Raw genomic sequence first — 17305 nt, forward strand, 5'->3', positions numbered from 1 at the left:
GTCATGAGATTACTCACAAGACAATCTACTGTTTGTATGTGAAAATAAGATTTATTAAAACACGTAAGAACAAACTAGAACTGTTGCTGATCTGAGGAAACATGTGACCATGCAGGAGAGAGCAAGAGCTTTCAGGGAGGACAGGGTGATCAACTCAAAGATGACAGGATGAAAAACATAAAGAACAAAGCTTTAGTATTACAATAACTAAAACACAAAAGGTGTAATACAACAAAGACAGGGAACAGGTACAACATAGACACAGGATGGACACACAGAGGTCTGAAGCACTAAGGTGGTTTTCACCTGCAGATGGTCATTGTATGAATTATTGTGATGCCAAATTAAACCATCACATCAACATGTCCAGTAACATTAATTTCACCTAGAAAGAGACATCATCTGCTTTTGGCAGTATAATTGAGCTGCTGTACTCATATTTACAACTCTGCACATCCTGGACAATAATAAGTTTCCTCAGTAGAAAACTCTCACAGGATTCCCAAACTGTCTGTGTGTCACGACGGGGAAAGTCCTGTGTTTTAAGGGGATGACAATAAGAAACATGATCGTCAATAATGATGTATGATTATCATACATTATTAAAGGTGAAAATACCAAAAATGCATTGGCATACCCTTGATGCACTGTGAATGTTTTGTTCTGGTTCCTGTTTCTCCCTCAGAGTTCCCTGCTGGTCCTGTTATTGGAGGTATTGTAGGACTGCTGCTGCTCCTGGCAGTCTGCATCACTGGAGTCTTCATCTGGAGAAGGAGAGATAATGGTGAGAGACTCATCATGAAGCCATTTTAACAACAAATAACAGTGTAACCTGGCTGATGTTCAGTAACGTGACCTCCGGCTAAAGAGTTACTCTCTTACCTTTCAAAATAAAAGAAGAAATCAGTGGAATTAATACAGTGTTTCTATAAAACATTTATTAGTGTTTTATTTGTTTGCTTTCATAAATTCTGACATTTTACATTTTGAAATATTGTAATCTCTCATCTGTATTTCAGGGTTCAGGCCTGCAAACTGTGAGTATTCTCTCAGTTTATCTCTCTCTCTCTCTCTCTCTCTCTCTATGGACAGATAAATGCAGTTTATAGTTTAAATTAAACACTTTGCTTTTCTTTTATAGCTTCAGACTCATCATCCTCTGATCCATCTTCAGTCAAAGATGCAGCTCTTAACTGATCACGGTGAGTATTTCATCATGTCATCAACACTGTGCAGATACTGTATGAAGAATCTCTCTGTTGCTCCTTCTGAAACTAGCTACAGTATACTGATATAATAACTCTCATAAATATACTGAAAGTGTCTTTGTTAAAAAACTGTTTGTCTGATTTGGCAGAATTTCTAAGTCAAGTGATCCAGTATAGTTACAGGAAACAGCTGACACTGAGGTTTTAATGTGATAGTGATTAAAATTATTTTGGACTAAAATCAAACATATATTTACTGTATAATATGACCACTAATAATTCCAGGTCCTTTTCTATTTGTAACTCTGTTTTTGCAGCTTTCCAGTAAAGATTTAGAGGAGAATAGTGAACTCAAATAAAGATGCTGTGGCTTCAATATTTTATTCTATTTTGCAACATAAATGTTCATTAACAAAACTTATTTTAATGAATATTGAGATGTGACATCACAGGACCCGTCAGAAAGTCACATGATACATCAAACTAAAGTGTGAATTCATAGATCAGATTTATGAGTTTCAGGTCGTCAGTGGATGCAGTGAAGAATGATATCTGTGAAGATTATCTGAGAGCTGATAGAAGCATTAATGTTGATGTGAATCCTCCACTGCAGGAGTAACAACATCTGGAGAGAACTGATGCTGCTGTCCAGCTGTTTCAGTTAGTCATGTGATGTACTGTCTTTGATGATGATTAGCATTAAGTCAACTTATGGGAGACATGATGATACTCAGCACTTTAACCTCTGCTCTTAACTTGAGTCAAACTTAAAACTTTAAATGTTCAACTACTCATGCTTTCACTAACAATTAGTTTGACAGTTGCATTTGAGAAACACTAATGGAGATTCTGCACTAGGCCATGATTGAAAAAAACATTTTTAATGTTTTTGTTTCTCTGTTTGTTTCATTGTTATTGCTCCCATAGTTTGAACACTGCATACTAACATCTCCCACTTTAACCAAAGTGTAAATATCTGTGAGTTATGTTTTAGTCTTCCAACACACATTGCTCCTCCACTCCAAGTAACAGCTGTAACTCTTTTTAAACATAAATTTGTAAATGTTTCCACAATTTTACACAACATAAATACATTTTTGAATATTTAGATACTAGATATTTAGATGATATTTAGACACTCCTCCTTTCATTGGAACTCACATATTTAAGCAATAACACTTCTTAGAGCTTATATTTGTATCTTATAAATTTGCCATATTCAAATGTCCTGTATTAGACATACGGATGATAAATGTTAATTTGATTGTAAGGTATTTGTTAATTCTCGGCTTATTGGTGTTAGAAGATTAATGAGGGTTTTACCTGCAGTACTGATGGATGTGTTTCATTTCATATCACAAAAATGGAAGAATTGATTTGTCTACATGGCAGTATAGATCATCTTTTCACTGGTGATTTGTAAAACATGTTTTTTTGGAGGTCACAGCTCTCATACGTGTCACATACAGTAGGTGCAGAAAGGATCTCCTGTCTGTACGTAAGGTCAAATATTTTTTTATTTATCTTTGTTCATTTGGTGAACTCCATTTTGTCCAGAGGGGCTACTACATTTTTGTTGGAATTTCAAATGAATCACGAGACTTTGACCTACAAATCTTGAATTTGTTTTCTATCTTTTACTGTTTTTGAGATATTAGTGTGTGAGTTGTAAAGTCTTTTTTTGCTCCTCCTGTGATTTTATAATGAGTGTGTATTGCAGAATGTTTCACAGCACTGAGGGAGTGACTTCACCAGCAGCAGTTGGAGAGCAGGATTTTAGAGTACGCTTTTTCTGAAATATCTTTATAAATCCCATGACTTTGGCCAAATCTTACATTTAAAAATCATATTTTTGTAGGAAATTTTGTTGCAAATCCATTGATACAAGTTTGAAAGTGGTCAGACTTATAGTTTAGACATCAGAAGCCTTTGTTTGACATAAAGTCTGTGCCCATAGATTGCCTCCTCATTACTTTACATTGTAAGGGTGATGTGGCACTGCAACTTTCAGGGCTTATAAAATCCAAACCGTTCGAGTTATTACAAAGTTTTGAACAATTTTTTTTCAGCACAGTATCATGAGTCACCTATTAAAGTTTGAAGCCAATACCATTAATGCCCTGGGAGGAGATAGCGTTTGTTTGAGGGCCAAAATTTGGGCAAAGTGTTATTTTGAATAAATATATTGCGGACTTCCTGTTGGATTTAGGTCAGGGGTGTCTGCATATGATTTGTAGGTCTTGATGAGATGAATAATTGAGTTTTGATTTGATCTCTCTACGACATTCCTACGGGCCATGGCGGCCATTTTAGTTACATAGGTGGCGTTAGTGAGCACATTTTGGCACTTTAGGGGTTAATTTTTACATTTTATCAAATGTTTCACCAGACCCAATGTGCGTGCCAAATTTGGTGAGTTTTTGAGCATGTTTAAGGGGTCAAATTTAGGATTTAAGTGGCGTAATAATAAAGAAAGAAACAAACAAACACACGAAAAACAATAGGGTCCTCGCCCCACCTCGACTATTTTACAGTAGCCCTCTGCCTTTTGGGTCCCTAATTATTCATGGTCAGTAGTCTAGAGCAGTAGTTCCCAACCTTTTTGGCTTGTGACCCCAAAAAAGCAGTGTGTTGTTGCTGTGTTTTCAAAAAAGAATTATTTGTCAGCACAATGATTTCCCTCCTAAATGGTTTCATATAAATTCATTTAAATGAGACACAAAGAGGTACAACAACTCATAAAAAAGCAAAGATTATAGAAAAGTTAAAAAAAAAAAAAATGCGTGTCAGAACTTTGTTTTTTCTTCTTTCCTCTCCCATTAATCATCTCATGACCCCTAAGATTTATCTTGTGACCCTTTTGAGGCACCTTACCCCTAGGTTGGGAACCACTGGGCTAGAGGGTAGAGCCCTGAAAGTACAGCATTAATGGTAAGCACTAAGCATTTAGATTATTATGTAATATTATTTCACATTATCTAACATTAACTGAATGTAGAAGATTCTGAACTTCATTCATTAAAACTCTGAACACCTGAACACCCTTTCTAATTGCGTATTTTAATTACTCTGTAATGTAAACGTATGCTATTTCTGCTCATTTTGGCATATTAGCAACCCAGAGAGATCTGTAGGTGACCTATCAAACAGAAATCTAATCTATGGGGAAGAAGGAGAGAGTAAATTAAAAACAGATGCATGTTGAGCAGGTTGCTTGTTACCAACGAATGTGCAGAGGGCCCAGTATTTGTATTTGTATCTGTATTTGTTGAGGCAGTAAAATTATTTGTATTTGTATTTGTATTCAAATAAAATTGGAAAGAGGCTTAAAAATCCTGTTTTTGTTTTTATTTTATTTTTAATTTCAGAAAATTGAAGTATTACAATAAATGTTCATGAATAAACTACCTTACAAAGGCGGTCCCCACACCAGGTCTCGAACTGGAGTCTCCCAGATCATAGACAACTGTGCTACTGAGCTAAAACTTTACTCACCGCCTAATTTCAGACAGACCTCTACCTATTTATACACCCATAACACAGAGACAGCATTTCATGTAAGAAGTAAAAAAGAACTTCAAAGGCAATTATTGCTTTGCACTTTTCATTTATTGCCTATTTTTTACAACCTAAGTTTGTGGAAAGGAGACAGGGAACAGCAGGTTATGGAGAGTCCTTTGGGAGCACTACGTGTGTGTCAGTAGCTCAGCTTTATCTCCGGGGAACAACCTCAACTACAGGAGTGATGTCCAAATTGGGGAATGTGCGCCATGTAGCAGGTGGATGTGACTCCCCTTGTTGAAACCTACTGACACACGTAACAGCAGAGCAGAGGAGAGAGACTGACATAGTGATGTGACCAACCTGCACACTGACATTTGACATGTTTTTTTTTTCTTCCCAAATACAAATAATTTTTAAAATAGCCTATTTGTATGAAACAAATATTCATAAAAAAAACAAAAAAAACAAAACACTATTTGTGTTTTGCAGAATAATGTATTTGTATTCGGGCACACCCTTATAATGCAGTAGATTGAGGCCTCTCAACAGAAATTTGTGTTCAGGTTGAAAATCTAAATGGATTTTAAGTCATTGTTTGTGCGTCTATGTCACATCCTGATCACTATATATTGACCCTGTCTACTGTATTGCATGTACTGTATTACACTAACAAATTTCCCTGCAAAATTAAAATAAAAATATTGTAATAATCTACCTGCAGCTGTAGTCGACAGCATTTTACTGTTTTTTTAGTGTCACTGCTGTAATTTACTTTAACAGTTAATTGCTGTAAAAATATTACAGTATTCTGCAGCAGAATGTGAGGTTTACAGTTTGATACTGTAGCTAGACCTGCAGTAATATACTGTGTTTTTACAGTGTTTCTAGTGTAATCTACATGAACAGTTTCTTACTGTAAATGTTACAGTAAACAACTGAAAAGTTTTCTTCTTATTCATATTAATAAAAACAACTATAAATTGCAGACATATACTGTAAATAACAATGTGTCTTCAGTCTTAATGGTCCAGTAATGAGATCAGCTCAGTTTTACATTTAAAAATGCACAACCCTTGAAATTTAGCACAGAAGAGGATAAGGCAAGTGACAGCTTTATGGAACTGAACATTTATTCAGAAGCTTTAACATATGCCAAGTATATTCAAGTATGTTTGAAAAAATCATTTTTATGGTTCATGCCCCTCCAAAGGGGGTCAATGTAAATCTGTTAATTATAATATCCTGAGCTGCCAGCAAAACTTGGTGATGAGTCTAAACAGCAACTGCTTTGCAAACTACTGTTTAACAAATATAAAAGCACAAATAAACAGATTGCAGGATAACACAGTTTGTAATGTGTTCAAATGTCCTGTGTTATAATTGGCAGAAGGTAGACATCCAGGCTTCCAGGCTCACTGAGTGAGAAAGAAAAAAGAATGAAATCAAGCACAGAGTGAGAGAAAGAGAAGTGAAACAATTGCATGGCAGAGAGAAATATTTTACACAAGATGGAAACCTAACTTCCCTTTATGAAGTGACATCAAGCTCTTCAGAAGAGTGATGACAAGGATTCACTGTGAGCTTGTTTGTCCTCTTAGGAATTACTTTCCCCGGCTTGCCTCTGATCCCCTCTCAGGGTTAATCACATTGAACAACATATAACAAATCACCTATTATGTCCCAGGTTTTAGTACACCTTGGCAACAAACTACAGTATATTTGCAGCAACCTAGCTACAGCTTAAAAACACACTTCAGTTGAGCTAAGATAACCGATACAACCATACTGTAACAAATTTTCTTGTAAAATTACAATAAAGTACTGGCAGCTGCAGTTCCCAGCATTTTACTGTTTTTTTTTAGTGTCACTACCATAATTTACTTAAACAGTTAATTGCTGTAAAAATGATTACAGTATTCTGCAGTAGAATGTGAGGTTTATAGTTTGATACTTTAGCTAGATCTGCAGGAATATACTGTATTTTTACAGTTTTCTTACTGTAAATGTAAACTGAAAAGTTTTCTTCTTATTCATATTAATAAAAACAGCTATAAATTGCAGACATATACTGTAAATAACAATGTGTCTTCAATCTTAATTGTCTAGTAATGAGATCAGCTCAGTTTTACATTTAAAAATGCGTAACCCATGAAATTTAGCACAGAAGAGGATGAGACAAGAAGCAGCTCTATGGAACTGAACATTTATTCAGAAGCTTTCAAATATGTCAAGTATATTTAAGTATGTTTTAAAAAAATAATTCTTATGGTTCATGCCCTTCCAAAGGGGGTCAATGTAAATCTGTTAATTATAATATCCTGAGCTGCCAGCAAAACTTAGTCATGAGTCTAAACAGTCACTGCTTAGCAAACTACTGTTTAACAAATATAAAAGCACAAATAAACAGATTGCAGGATAACACAGTTTGTAATGCATTCAAATGTCCTGTGTTACAATTGGCAGAAGGTAGACATCCGGGCTTCCAGGTTCACAGCTCACTGAGTGAGAAAGAAAAAAGAATGAAAATCAAGCACAGAGTGTGTGAGAGAGAAGAGAACAATTGAATGTCAGAAAGAAACATTTTACACAAGTAGGAAACCTAACTTCTCTTTATGAAGTGACGTCAAGTGCTTCAGAAGAGTGGTGACGAGGATTCACTGTGAGCTTGCTTCTTAGGAATTACTTTCCCCAGCTTGGCAACAAACTATAGTATATTTGCAGCAACCTAACTACAGCTTAGAAACACACTTGGGTTGAGCTAAGACAACCAATATGACCACTGTCTTTTGGGGCTCAGCTGCAAACATATCTTAATCAACTTTGCTACATATGTGCTTTAGATAGTAGGCTATTATTAATTATGAAATGCAAGTGGGATAAACAAGGTGTAGGTATAGACCAGGCCAGACTAATGTTCATTCACTGGATTCACTGATGTGTAGTTCAAGAGAAAACAATCATCCTAAAATAATCTTTAAACTAGACTTGCAAGCAGCAGTGAAAATAATGTTTAAATACTAGTAATTCAAACTTCCATCTGAAGAGCACTACCTGAAACAGTCCCACAGATTGTAAAGATAATATTAATAATATGAATTTTCTGGCAAACTGCAGCTGGACACATTATTAGCTCCTCAGGTGAGGAATTGCATCATGTCCGATGTCTCAGATTCTTTGTGTTATGACACGGTGCAGCAGACAAGCACAGACAAAGAGCTTTATTGGAAGCAGGCAGGAAAAGGTAACAGAGATTCAAATTATAAAGTTCACACAGAAGCACAAAATGTTTAAATTCCCTTTTAGTTTGAATTCTTAAACCCTTGTTAACACATGAGGAGTCATTCACTAGATTTTGTATATGATTCCTTCTTAAACTGCCTCATTGTATGAATTGTGCTATACTGTATATTGTAGATAGACTTGTGTGTCTTGCTTTACCTGCTGGTGAATTTTCTTTGAGCTGTTGTAACACTTTCTTAATTGTATCACTGTAATTAATGTTTGCTGATTTTAGGATCAATATTATTCTCAACATTAAACGGCTGCTCATGTTACTACATGCTATTAAACTTCTGGTAAAACACATACACACGCACACACACACACATTTACTGCATTTTCCTGTTGAATCTGATCAGCCAGTCAGATAATGAATTGACTTCTCCTGGTAACACATGATGCACAGCTGTTTATAATTTCTATTGGTCACTCCATTTGACTGTACACACTCTTGACAGTATTTCCTCCATCCTCAAGTGTTTTTCTAACATCTGTATCAAAGCAAGATGAAGGATTTCGTGTTGTTGCTTCTCTTTTGCCATGTTGTATCTCCAGGTAACGGAATAATCTTTTTTAAACAGTTGTGTAACTTCTATTTCAACATTCATATTTCTGTATCTATTTCTAATAACATAACATTTACTGCACAGCTTAACATACCTCAGATTTTAACATGTCTATTCACTGCCAGTTCTTATTGGTTTTTATTGTCCTGTGCAACAGTGCTGTAATCAATAGATATTGCAATACTGTAGCAACAAAAGCTACATAAATAATAATAATAATAATAATAATTATTATTATTATTATTATTATTATTATTATTATTATTATTATTATTATTATTATTATTATTATTATTATTATTATTATTATTTATGTAGCTTTTGTTGCTACAGTATTGCAATATCTATTGATTACAGCACTGTTGCAATTGTATCACTGTAATTAATGTTTGCTGATTTTAGGATCAATATTATTCTCAGCATTAAACAGCTGCTCATGTTACTACATGCTATTAAACTTCTGGTAAAACACATACACACGCACACACACACACATTTACTGCATTTTCCTGTTGAATCTGATCAGCCAGTCAGATAATGAATTGACTTCTCCTGGTAACACATGATGCACAGCTGTTTATAATTTCTATTGGTCACTCCATTTGACTGTACACACTCTTGACAGTATTTCCTCCATCCTCAAGTGTTTTTCTAACATCTGTATCAAAGCAAGATGAAGGATTTCGTGTTGTTGCTTCTCTTTTGCCATGTTGTATCTCCAGGTAACGGAATAATCTTTTTTAAACAGTTGTGTAACTTCTATTTCAACATTCATATTTCTGTATCTATTTCTAATAACATTTACTGCACAGCTTAACATACCTCAGATTTTAACATGTCTATTCACTGCCAGTTCTTATTGGTTTTTATTGTCCTGTGCAACAGTGCTGTAATCAATAGATATTGCAATACTGTAGCAACAAAAGCTACATAAATAATAATAATAATAATAATAATAATAATAATAATAATAATAATAATAATAATTATTATTATTATTATTATTGTAATAATAATAATAATAATAATAATTATTATTATTAATATGACTTCTAACACACAGTCTACTGCCAGAAACTGCATTTACTGACAAATAATTGTAAATAAAAGAATTGCAAGCTTTAACAATTACATTGCCAGTCACTTGGAGTAAATACTTCAGAACCATCCACAAAATCCTTTCCATACCTGCTCTACCTAATCCTGATTCTGTTTGTTTTTCTGTTGTGTTTGTGTGTCTTTCAAACAGAACATTGCTGTTAAAGAGTATTTATGCTTAGCCAACCTACTCTAATTATGTATCTATTAATGTATAAATAGAGGTTTAAAAAATAAATACAATAATCTTCATTTTTCTTTGGACTGAACAGAAATTTAAGTCTGTTGTGCTCATAGAATCATATATGAAAAATATTCATGAAAAATTGTTATTTAAAACTTTGTCTTACAGTGAAACACTCCTTGACATATTTGCTGACTGAATCATCTGGACTCCAAACCTTCCCAGAGTACGTGGATGTTGCCGTGGTTGATGAAGTTCAAGCGGGTTGCTATGACAGCAACAGCAAGACAGCAGAACCCAAACAGGACTGGGCAAAGAAATTAATCAAAGATCATCCTCAGCAGTTGGAGTTTTACTCTCAGATCTGTGTGTCTCTCCATGTGACTCTAAAAACTGACCTTGTCAATTTGGAGCAGTACTTAAACCAAACTGGAGGTATATTTATTTATTTATTTTTTTTACTTCTTAATGTTTTTTGTGTGTTTAATTAATGTTTCTTTATTTTTTTGTGCAGCTTGGTGAACAACAGTTCACTTGAATACACTAGTAGAATACATGTTAAGCAACTCTATACATCATAATGACAATATAGATAATTTCTTTCACCCCATCTGCAAAACCATCCCCACCACCCCAACTGAAGGGCAAGAAATACTATATTATACTATTAATATTATATGCATTTGACATATACAACATAACATAATATACAGACATCTAGAGGGGTATCTACACACAAATCTATCTATAAATAAATGCACAGACATTCAAAGTTACTTTTTGCATGTGCACATACACATCAGAAAACTCATATACAAGCTCAAGTCCACAACATCTATTGAAGCATGTGTGCTTTCCTACTAGCAGGTCTTGGAATAAGGAAACAACACTGATGTTTGTCTAAAAGTATGAAGTATCAGAACATAAGTGTATCTACATAAACACACACACACACACAAACACTCAAAGTGACCTCTCTCAAACACCCTCTTCATCTATCAACGGTGTTTTATTTACACACTGTTAACTGTTTGACTAAGTACTGCCGGTTAAGGCAGATGGCTGCCCACCTAGCGTCCGGTTCTGCTTGAGGTTTCTTCCCGTTAAAGGGGAGTTTTTCCTCGCCGCTGTCGCCAAGTGTTTGCTCATGGGGGAATTGTTGGGTCTTTGTAAATTAAAGAGTACTTGACCAGTTCTATGGGAAAAGTGCCCTGAGATTGTTGTGATTTGGCGCTATATAAATAAAATTGAATTGAATTGCTGTGCTGCACTACTGCAATGTTTCCATCATGGTTATTTACCATGACATTGAGATATTATGTAAGTGATAATGCACAATGACAAAACAAGAAGATAAAAGTGGAAGTAAAAAAATGCCATGACAAGTGTTTTCTGTATCAGGAAACCATGGAGTATATTATGGCTCTTATACCTTTACCACCAAGTTAGTTTATGTGTTTAAATTGTTGCACAAAAGATCTGTTGTCAGTTTAACTCAAAATTAGGTTTGTTTCTCTGACTAACAGAACATACTGCACAATTCATGTTTGCACAAAGCCCCAATATCCCTTGACTTATGTTAAATATCCTTCAAAAACCATGGCTGCCTATTATTAAACTAAGGTTAGCGATTATAATATCCGTGTGTAGTAACACATGCAGAAAAGGACACAATGTCCTGGCTGAGCAGGTGGAGTCTAGTGACTAATCCTGAATAAAACCCTCCTTCAGTGGAAGCTTCTGGAGCTTCAGGACAGTCTAGTCTGTAGTTTCTCACAGGAGAAGGATATTGTTGGACTGATCCACTGGCTGCAGGGTTTCAGTGAATTTAATCTTCAGTCCAGGATCAGGTTTAATCCGTGTGTGTTGGTCAGGACTCCACCTCAGTGTGTGTGTGTGTGTGTGTGTGTATGTTCCTGCAGCTCATATGAAGTCACACCACCTTCAACAGTGTAGATAAAGTGTGTGTTGGTCTCAGTGGAGGCAGTGTGTCTCTGTGGTAAAGACAGGAAATTGACTCTGTTTCCCAGCAGTCTCTGCTTCTCTGTCTCTCTCTGACTCGTCCACACTGTCCAGATGATGATTGGCTGTGAGTTGTTTCCATCCAGCCAATAACAGCAGAAGGTGTAGATCTTCTGTTTTGGTGTGTGTGGATCAGTGTGTCTCTATGGTGAAGATGTGATATCAACTGATGATAGCTGACTGTGCTGAGATCTCACTCTGGTTTACTGCAGTCTGTGTCTCTGTCTCTCTCTCAGATGTCCACATTTTACAAGTTATGGTTGGCTGTGAATGGGATGATAAGACTGAAGAGGTTATTGGTTTCGCTCAGACTGGTTATGATGGAGAAGACTTCTTATCATTTGACCTCAAGACACTGACATGGAACGCTGCAAAACCACAAGCTGTCATCATCAAGCACAAGTGGGATCGTGAAGCTGCATCAATCTTCATTAAGAACATTCTCACCAATATTTGCCCTCAGTGGCTGAAGATGAGTCTGGACTATGGGAAGAGCTCTCTGCTGAGAACAGGTTGAATCACATGATCTGATGTGGTTTCATGGACATATATATATATATATATATATATATTTATATGCTCTTCTGTTGATAATGTGCAGTAACATTGTAATCCAAATGAACAAACATGTAGAGAATTATTGGATATAATGAACAGTAATGTTTCTGTCTGTGTTGTTCGGTTTCTGTCTTTCTCTCTACCATTCTCTGTCTGTCTTTCTCTCTCTCTCACTCTCCAGACCTTCCCTCAGTATTTCTCCTCCAGAAGACTCCCTCCTCTCAAGTCAGCTGCTTCGCTACAGGTTTCTACCCTCACAGAGCCGATATGTTCTGGAGGAAAGATGGAGAGGAGCTTCATGAGGAACGTGGAGAGATCCTCCCCAACCATGATGGATCCTTCCAGATGAGTGTTGACCTGAATGTTTCATCAGTCTCACCTGATGACTGGAAGAAGTACGAATGTGTGTTTCAGCTCTCTGGTCAAAAGGACGACGTCATTACCAAACTGGACAAAGCTGTGATCAGGACCAACTGGGGTGAGACTGGAATCAAATGTTACACACATGAGAAAAAAAAGACAAATTTAGTTTACTTTAGTATTCCTTCAGTTCATGCTTGTTTTTGTCTCCTTTTTGGTGCTGGATTGGACAAATAGCCTAAACTGCCAGTTAGCGAGTCAGCTAGATACTTCTGATGATAAATTAATTACAAAGTTTTGTACCATAGACTCCTGTCTCACGACTGCAAACTGCCTTTTTTTAGCTTCCTCATTTTGGAAACTCCCACTCTCTGTTCTCTCAAAAGTCAGTGCTGTCAATTGGTCAGTGGTTCAAATTTGTGTGTCCAGTTGAAGTTGAAGTCTGCAAACGTGATTTTAGTTTAGTTTTCTGTCCTTACTTCAGGTTCTAGGTTGTTGATAGTTTGTTTGTTAACTTGTTTGTAGTTGCTCTTTTCCTAAAGTATAGTTTCTTTGTCTAATTAATTATCAATTGTGTTTCTTTGTCTGTTTTATTAATATAATTATGACACATATAGTCTTAATAAATAGATGGATAGATGTACAACAGTTTTAACCTGCTTCTAGTCATTTTTTCTTTGTTTTTTGCTTAACAGAGATACTTACAGATATGACCATCCCCATCATTGCAGTGGTTGCTCTTGCTGTCATCCTCATAGCTGCTGCTGGATTCATGTTTTACAAAAAGAAGAGAGGTGAGAGACCTAAACTGAGAGATGCTCTTATTAAATGTTTTGTGTGCTTAGATTGATTTTGAGTTGATTCTTTTAACCAGATTATAAAGAAAAAAACAATAGTTAATAGTCTGAAGCTATCAACAATGAGATTAGTTTAATGATGATAGAGAAATGTAATAGTCAAAGAGTAGAAAGGCAAAACATAGTAGTAACAAGTAACAATTTAAAGGAAAATTCTGGTATTTTCCAACCTGGGTCTTATAATTGTGACCATTCTGACTATGGGTTAAGATAAATTTACATACATGATTTAAAACCCTTGTCTCTGAGATTGATGGAAACTGGTGAGGATGTTGTATTTATGTCAGGGAAATGTTGTTTTATACTCAGTCTTTTAGCATGATATCATGTATGAAGCCATTAATTGTAAATTGTAAAGACCCTCTATCTCCAAAACCAAGTCAGTCTGAGATGGATTTTTCAACAAACTCATAAAATTAATTGGCTAGCCAGCTATAGCTGATAAAATGTGTTAGCAACTTATCATTCCAGCCTGCAAAGTCAATGATCACCAGATAAAAATGCTTTTTTCTACTTCTGTCTGAAATCAATCATCATTGTTACAAAATCTGCCGCTGTTATCATTATAAACTGCCTATGTGCCAGGCTAAAATTAAAAGCTTCACAGGCATAGCAACAGTATCTAGTGATGTAATGTTGGCATCAACCTCTTTGCAGAAGTAAAAGACAGATAACATTATTCTGCTGCTTTTTAGTCTGAAGCTCATGGGGTTGGATGCTGCAGGTTGCAAATGTCACATTCAAGTTGATGAGCCAGGTCATTGATTCTGACGGATACAATTGTTTCACTTGGTTCTGGATGAGACGTCAGATGCTGGGCAAAAATAAAAGGCAGTTCAGTGCAGGATAAATGAACTAACAGTGTGGTTCTGACCTTTCAGCTACTAACAACATCACTGAGCTCTCTGAGCAACTGAATCCAGAAGCCTGAGCACAGTGAGAGACTTCATGTGGGACGAAGAAAAATGAAAGACTACTATTCACACTTCCAGTTAACCAAAGCTGCCCACTTGTGTACACAAAATACAAATTGTTTCTTAATTAATTGTTAAACTTCTGTGTCACATTCTAGCTGGAAAAAAAATCTTTAACTGATGATGATGATAGTACATTGAAAGCATAGTAGATAAATTAAGTCTGGTTACCAATATATTCCAAAATGTGATATTGTAGATCTAAATCAATCAATCAATCAATCAAATGTGCGTTTTTGTGATTGTGTTTTGTGCCTCATTATATCATGGAGACTGAAGTTTTCACATAGTATCTATGTCTGCCTGAATATATACATTTATATTTTACTAGTGCCCGTTCAAAAGGTGCCTGTTCGGAACGGGCCAATTTCTCAATACCTAGAGAGAGTTGTGCCCCTCCCCTAAACGCCTCTCATGCAGACTATTGGTAGACACTACAATTTACCAATGCTCCCTAAACATCTCACAAGCAGAATATCTGGACACTACTATTTTGAGTTGAGCTGAAGTGTAAAGCCCGATCAAAACCTGCCTGAGACTTGAAGTGTGTGTTTAAATTAATTCTCTATGGTAGTTCTCATCACTACGGATGTAATCCCATCTCGAACCACAATGTGGGTTGCAATGGCAGAGTGGCGCTGTCCGTATTTCTACATGTTGAATCCATGTGCAGAAGAATGAGCAGAAGCAACGTTGTTTATGAGGTATTTTTACATATTTCTGAACGTACCTGAGACATCCAACACTAAGTCTTGAATGTACATGCCAAGTTTCATTCACAATTACGTTACACAGTTCAATGGTAGAGTTTCAGTCTTTTAAACGTTTATCAAGTCATTATCACTACGGATGTAATCCCACCTCCGACTACAGTGTGGGTTGCAATGGCAGAGTCATGCTGTCCATATTTACGCTAGTTGACTTCACAGGCAGTTGACGAAGCAAATCTTTGTAAAAACAACATTGTTTCTGAGGTATTTTTTATATATTTCTGAACGTGCCTGAGACATCAAGCACTAAGTCTTGCACGGTGGAACTGTTCTCAAGATATGTGAAGGACAAACTCACAAACATACATACATACATACATACAGACAGACAGACAGATTCCTCGCTTTATATAGAGAGATATTTGTACTTTTATACGTTTATAATGTAAGCTTGTAATCCATATTTTGAAATGGATTTAATAATTTTGATCATCTTATCTTTCCAAATTTTCTCAATACTGTCTGTTATTTTATTGTTTTTTTATTGGCACAATGTCTCTGTTTGGTTTCTCAACATGCAAACATTGTTGATTACATAAATGATTGTCAAAATCTGATACCCTGCTGTTTCACTCCTTTTGTGCTGTTTTTTTTTTTTTTTCTGCTTTTGCTTTTCAATAATAGAGGCCTTGCCTGGCAGATTCACATGTCAGAGTTCACCTTTGTTAAACTTTACCAGGCAGATGTGCTCAGTTGGTCAAATGAAACACTGTTGCACTGTGTTTGGAAATACAAAAGTTATTATATTATTATTCTAGTGTGTTTCATCACCGTTTTTAGTACCAGACTATCACTAACAAACAGTAGCATTGCTCTCACCTGCTGTCTACAGTCTACAGATATGTATTACCTGCATCAGAAACATGACATCACATACTTTTTCAGGGCTGAATGCAGGAAAATGAAACGGAAACCTGACTGACAGACACACTTTGCATGTTGTGAATTACTTCAAATGGGTTGGCAAAACAGTAAATGCTGTGATGAACTATTCCTATCTTCAGTTATAACAACACCTTAAATTATAAAAAAAGAGACTCAGTTGTTTCCTGACTCACTTTTCAATGTTAAGCTTTAAATAAATCTTAGCTAAAAGTTGATATCCCACTAAAAAGTAGCTTTTTCACTTTCAGAAACTGTTACATCAAGGGATGATTAAGCATTTACTTTGTGATAAAACTGTGACACTTCTATAAAATAATGAAGACATATGATTAAAAGAAATGATGGTACTTTAAAAGCATAGTAGATAAATGAAGTTCAAATCTTTTGAAATAATCAATATTTTAAAACTCAACAGAATATTTTCAGTATATTGTATTTTGTTATCTGGTCATTTCATTTGCTGAGGTGAAACTACAATTTCCACCACTCCAGTAAATTGGGGCTTTAAAAAATCCTTTCTGGTGTTCAAATCATTAAAAAGATACATTTGATGGCAATGTTCTGGTTACACTGCATAATTGGTAGGTTTAAAAAATGGTTTAAAAGAGTGTAAAAGGTGTATATTTCTGTGTATTTTGCTGGAATCACAAACAACACTCAGCATATTAAAACTTCTGTGTTTGGTAGCCTAATATTCTTTATTTCATTTTAGAATCATTGTTATAAAGTAAAACCACTCAAAAATGTGTGGGACATCTTTCTGCAATGTAGCAGTAGATGTAGCAGACAGAGGAAAAGTTTTAAACGTAGATAGCAACAAGACGATTGGAAGTCTGACAAAGTCTGAGTGGGTAAAGTGGAAAATCAGTCAGATGATTGATGTGGAAGCATGAAAGTAAAAAAATAAATAAATGAAGCGAGCATGAATAAAGTGTAATAAAGCTTCAGGAGTCAAATTTGGGAAAAAGTCAAATGATGTTTTTTGACCCATTTTCTAATCTTTTAACTGTCTGTTAGAGCCCTCTGTAGGGGAAATAAAA

At 35.5% G+C, this 17305-nt stretch overlaps 1 protein-coding gene across 1 annotated transcript in view; it reads left to right on the top strand.

Moving 5' to 3' along the window:
* LOC137198332 (major histocompatibility complex class I-related gene protein-like) overlaps nucleotides 1–16331 on the top strand; it is a 44750-nt gene extending 28419 nt beyond the window's left edge. Inside the window, exons 2-6 of the mRNA XM_067612091.1 lie at nucleotides 10008–10274; nucleotides 12098–12373; nucleotides 12601–12897; nucleotides 13475–13573; nucleotides 14518–16331. Coding sequence (XP_067468192.1) covers nucleotides 10008–10274; nucleotides 12098–12373; nucleotides 12601–12897; nucleotides 13475–13573; nucleotides 14518–14567 — 989 coding nt within the window. The 3' untranslated portion in view covers nucleotides 14568–16331. The remainder of the gene's footprint in view (nucleotides 1–10007; nucleotides 10275–12097; nucleotides 12374–12600; nucleotides 12898–13474; nucleotides 13574–14517) is intronic.
* Nucleotides 16332–17305: the final 974 nt, after the last annotated feature.

The sequence above is a fragment of the Thunnus thynnus genome, chromosome 15, assembly GCF_963924715.1.
Source record: "Thunnus thynnus chromosome 15, fThuThy2.1, whole genome shotgun sequence".
Lineage (NCBI taxonomy): Eukaryota > Metazoa > Chordata > Actinopteri > Scombriformes > Scombridae > Thunnus > Thunnus thynnus.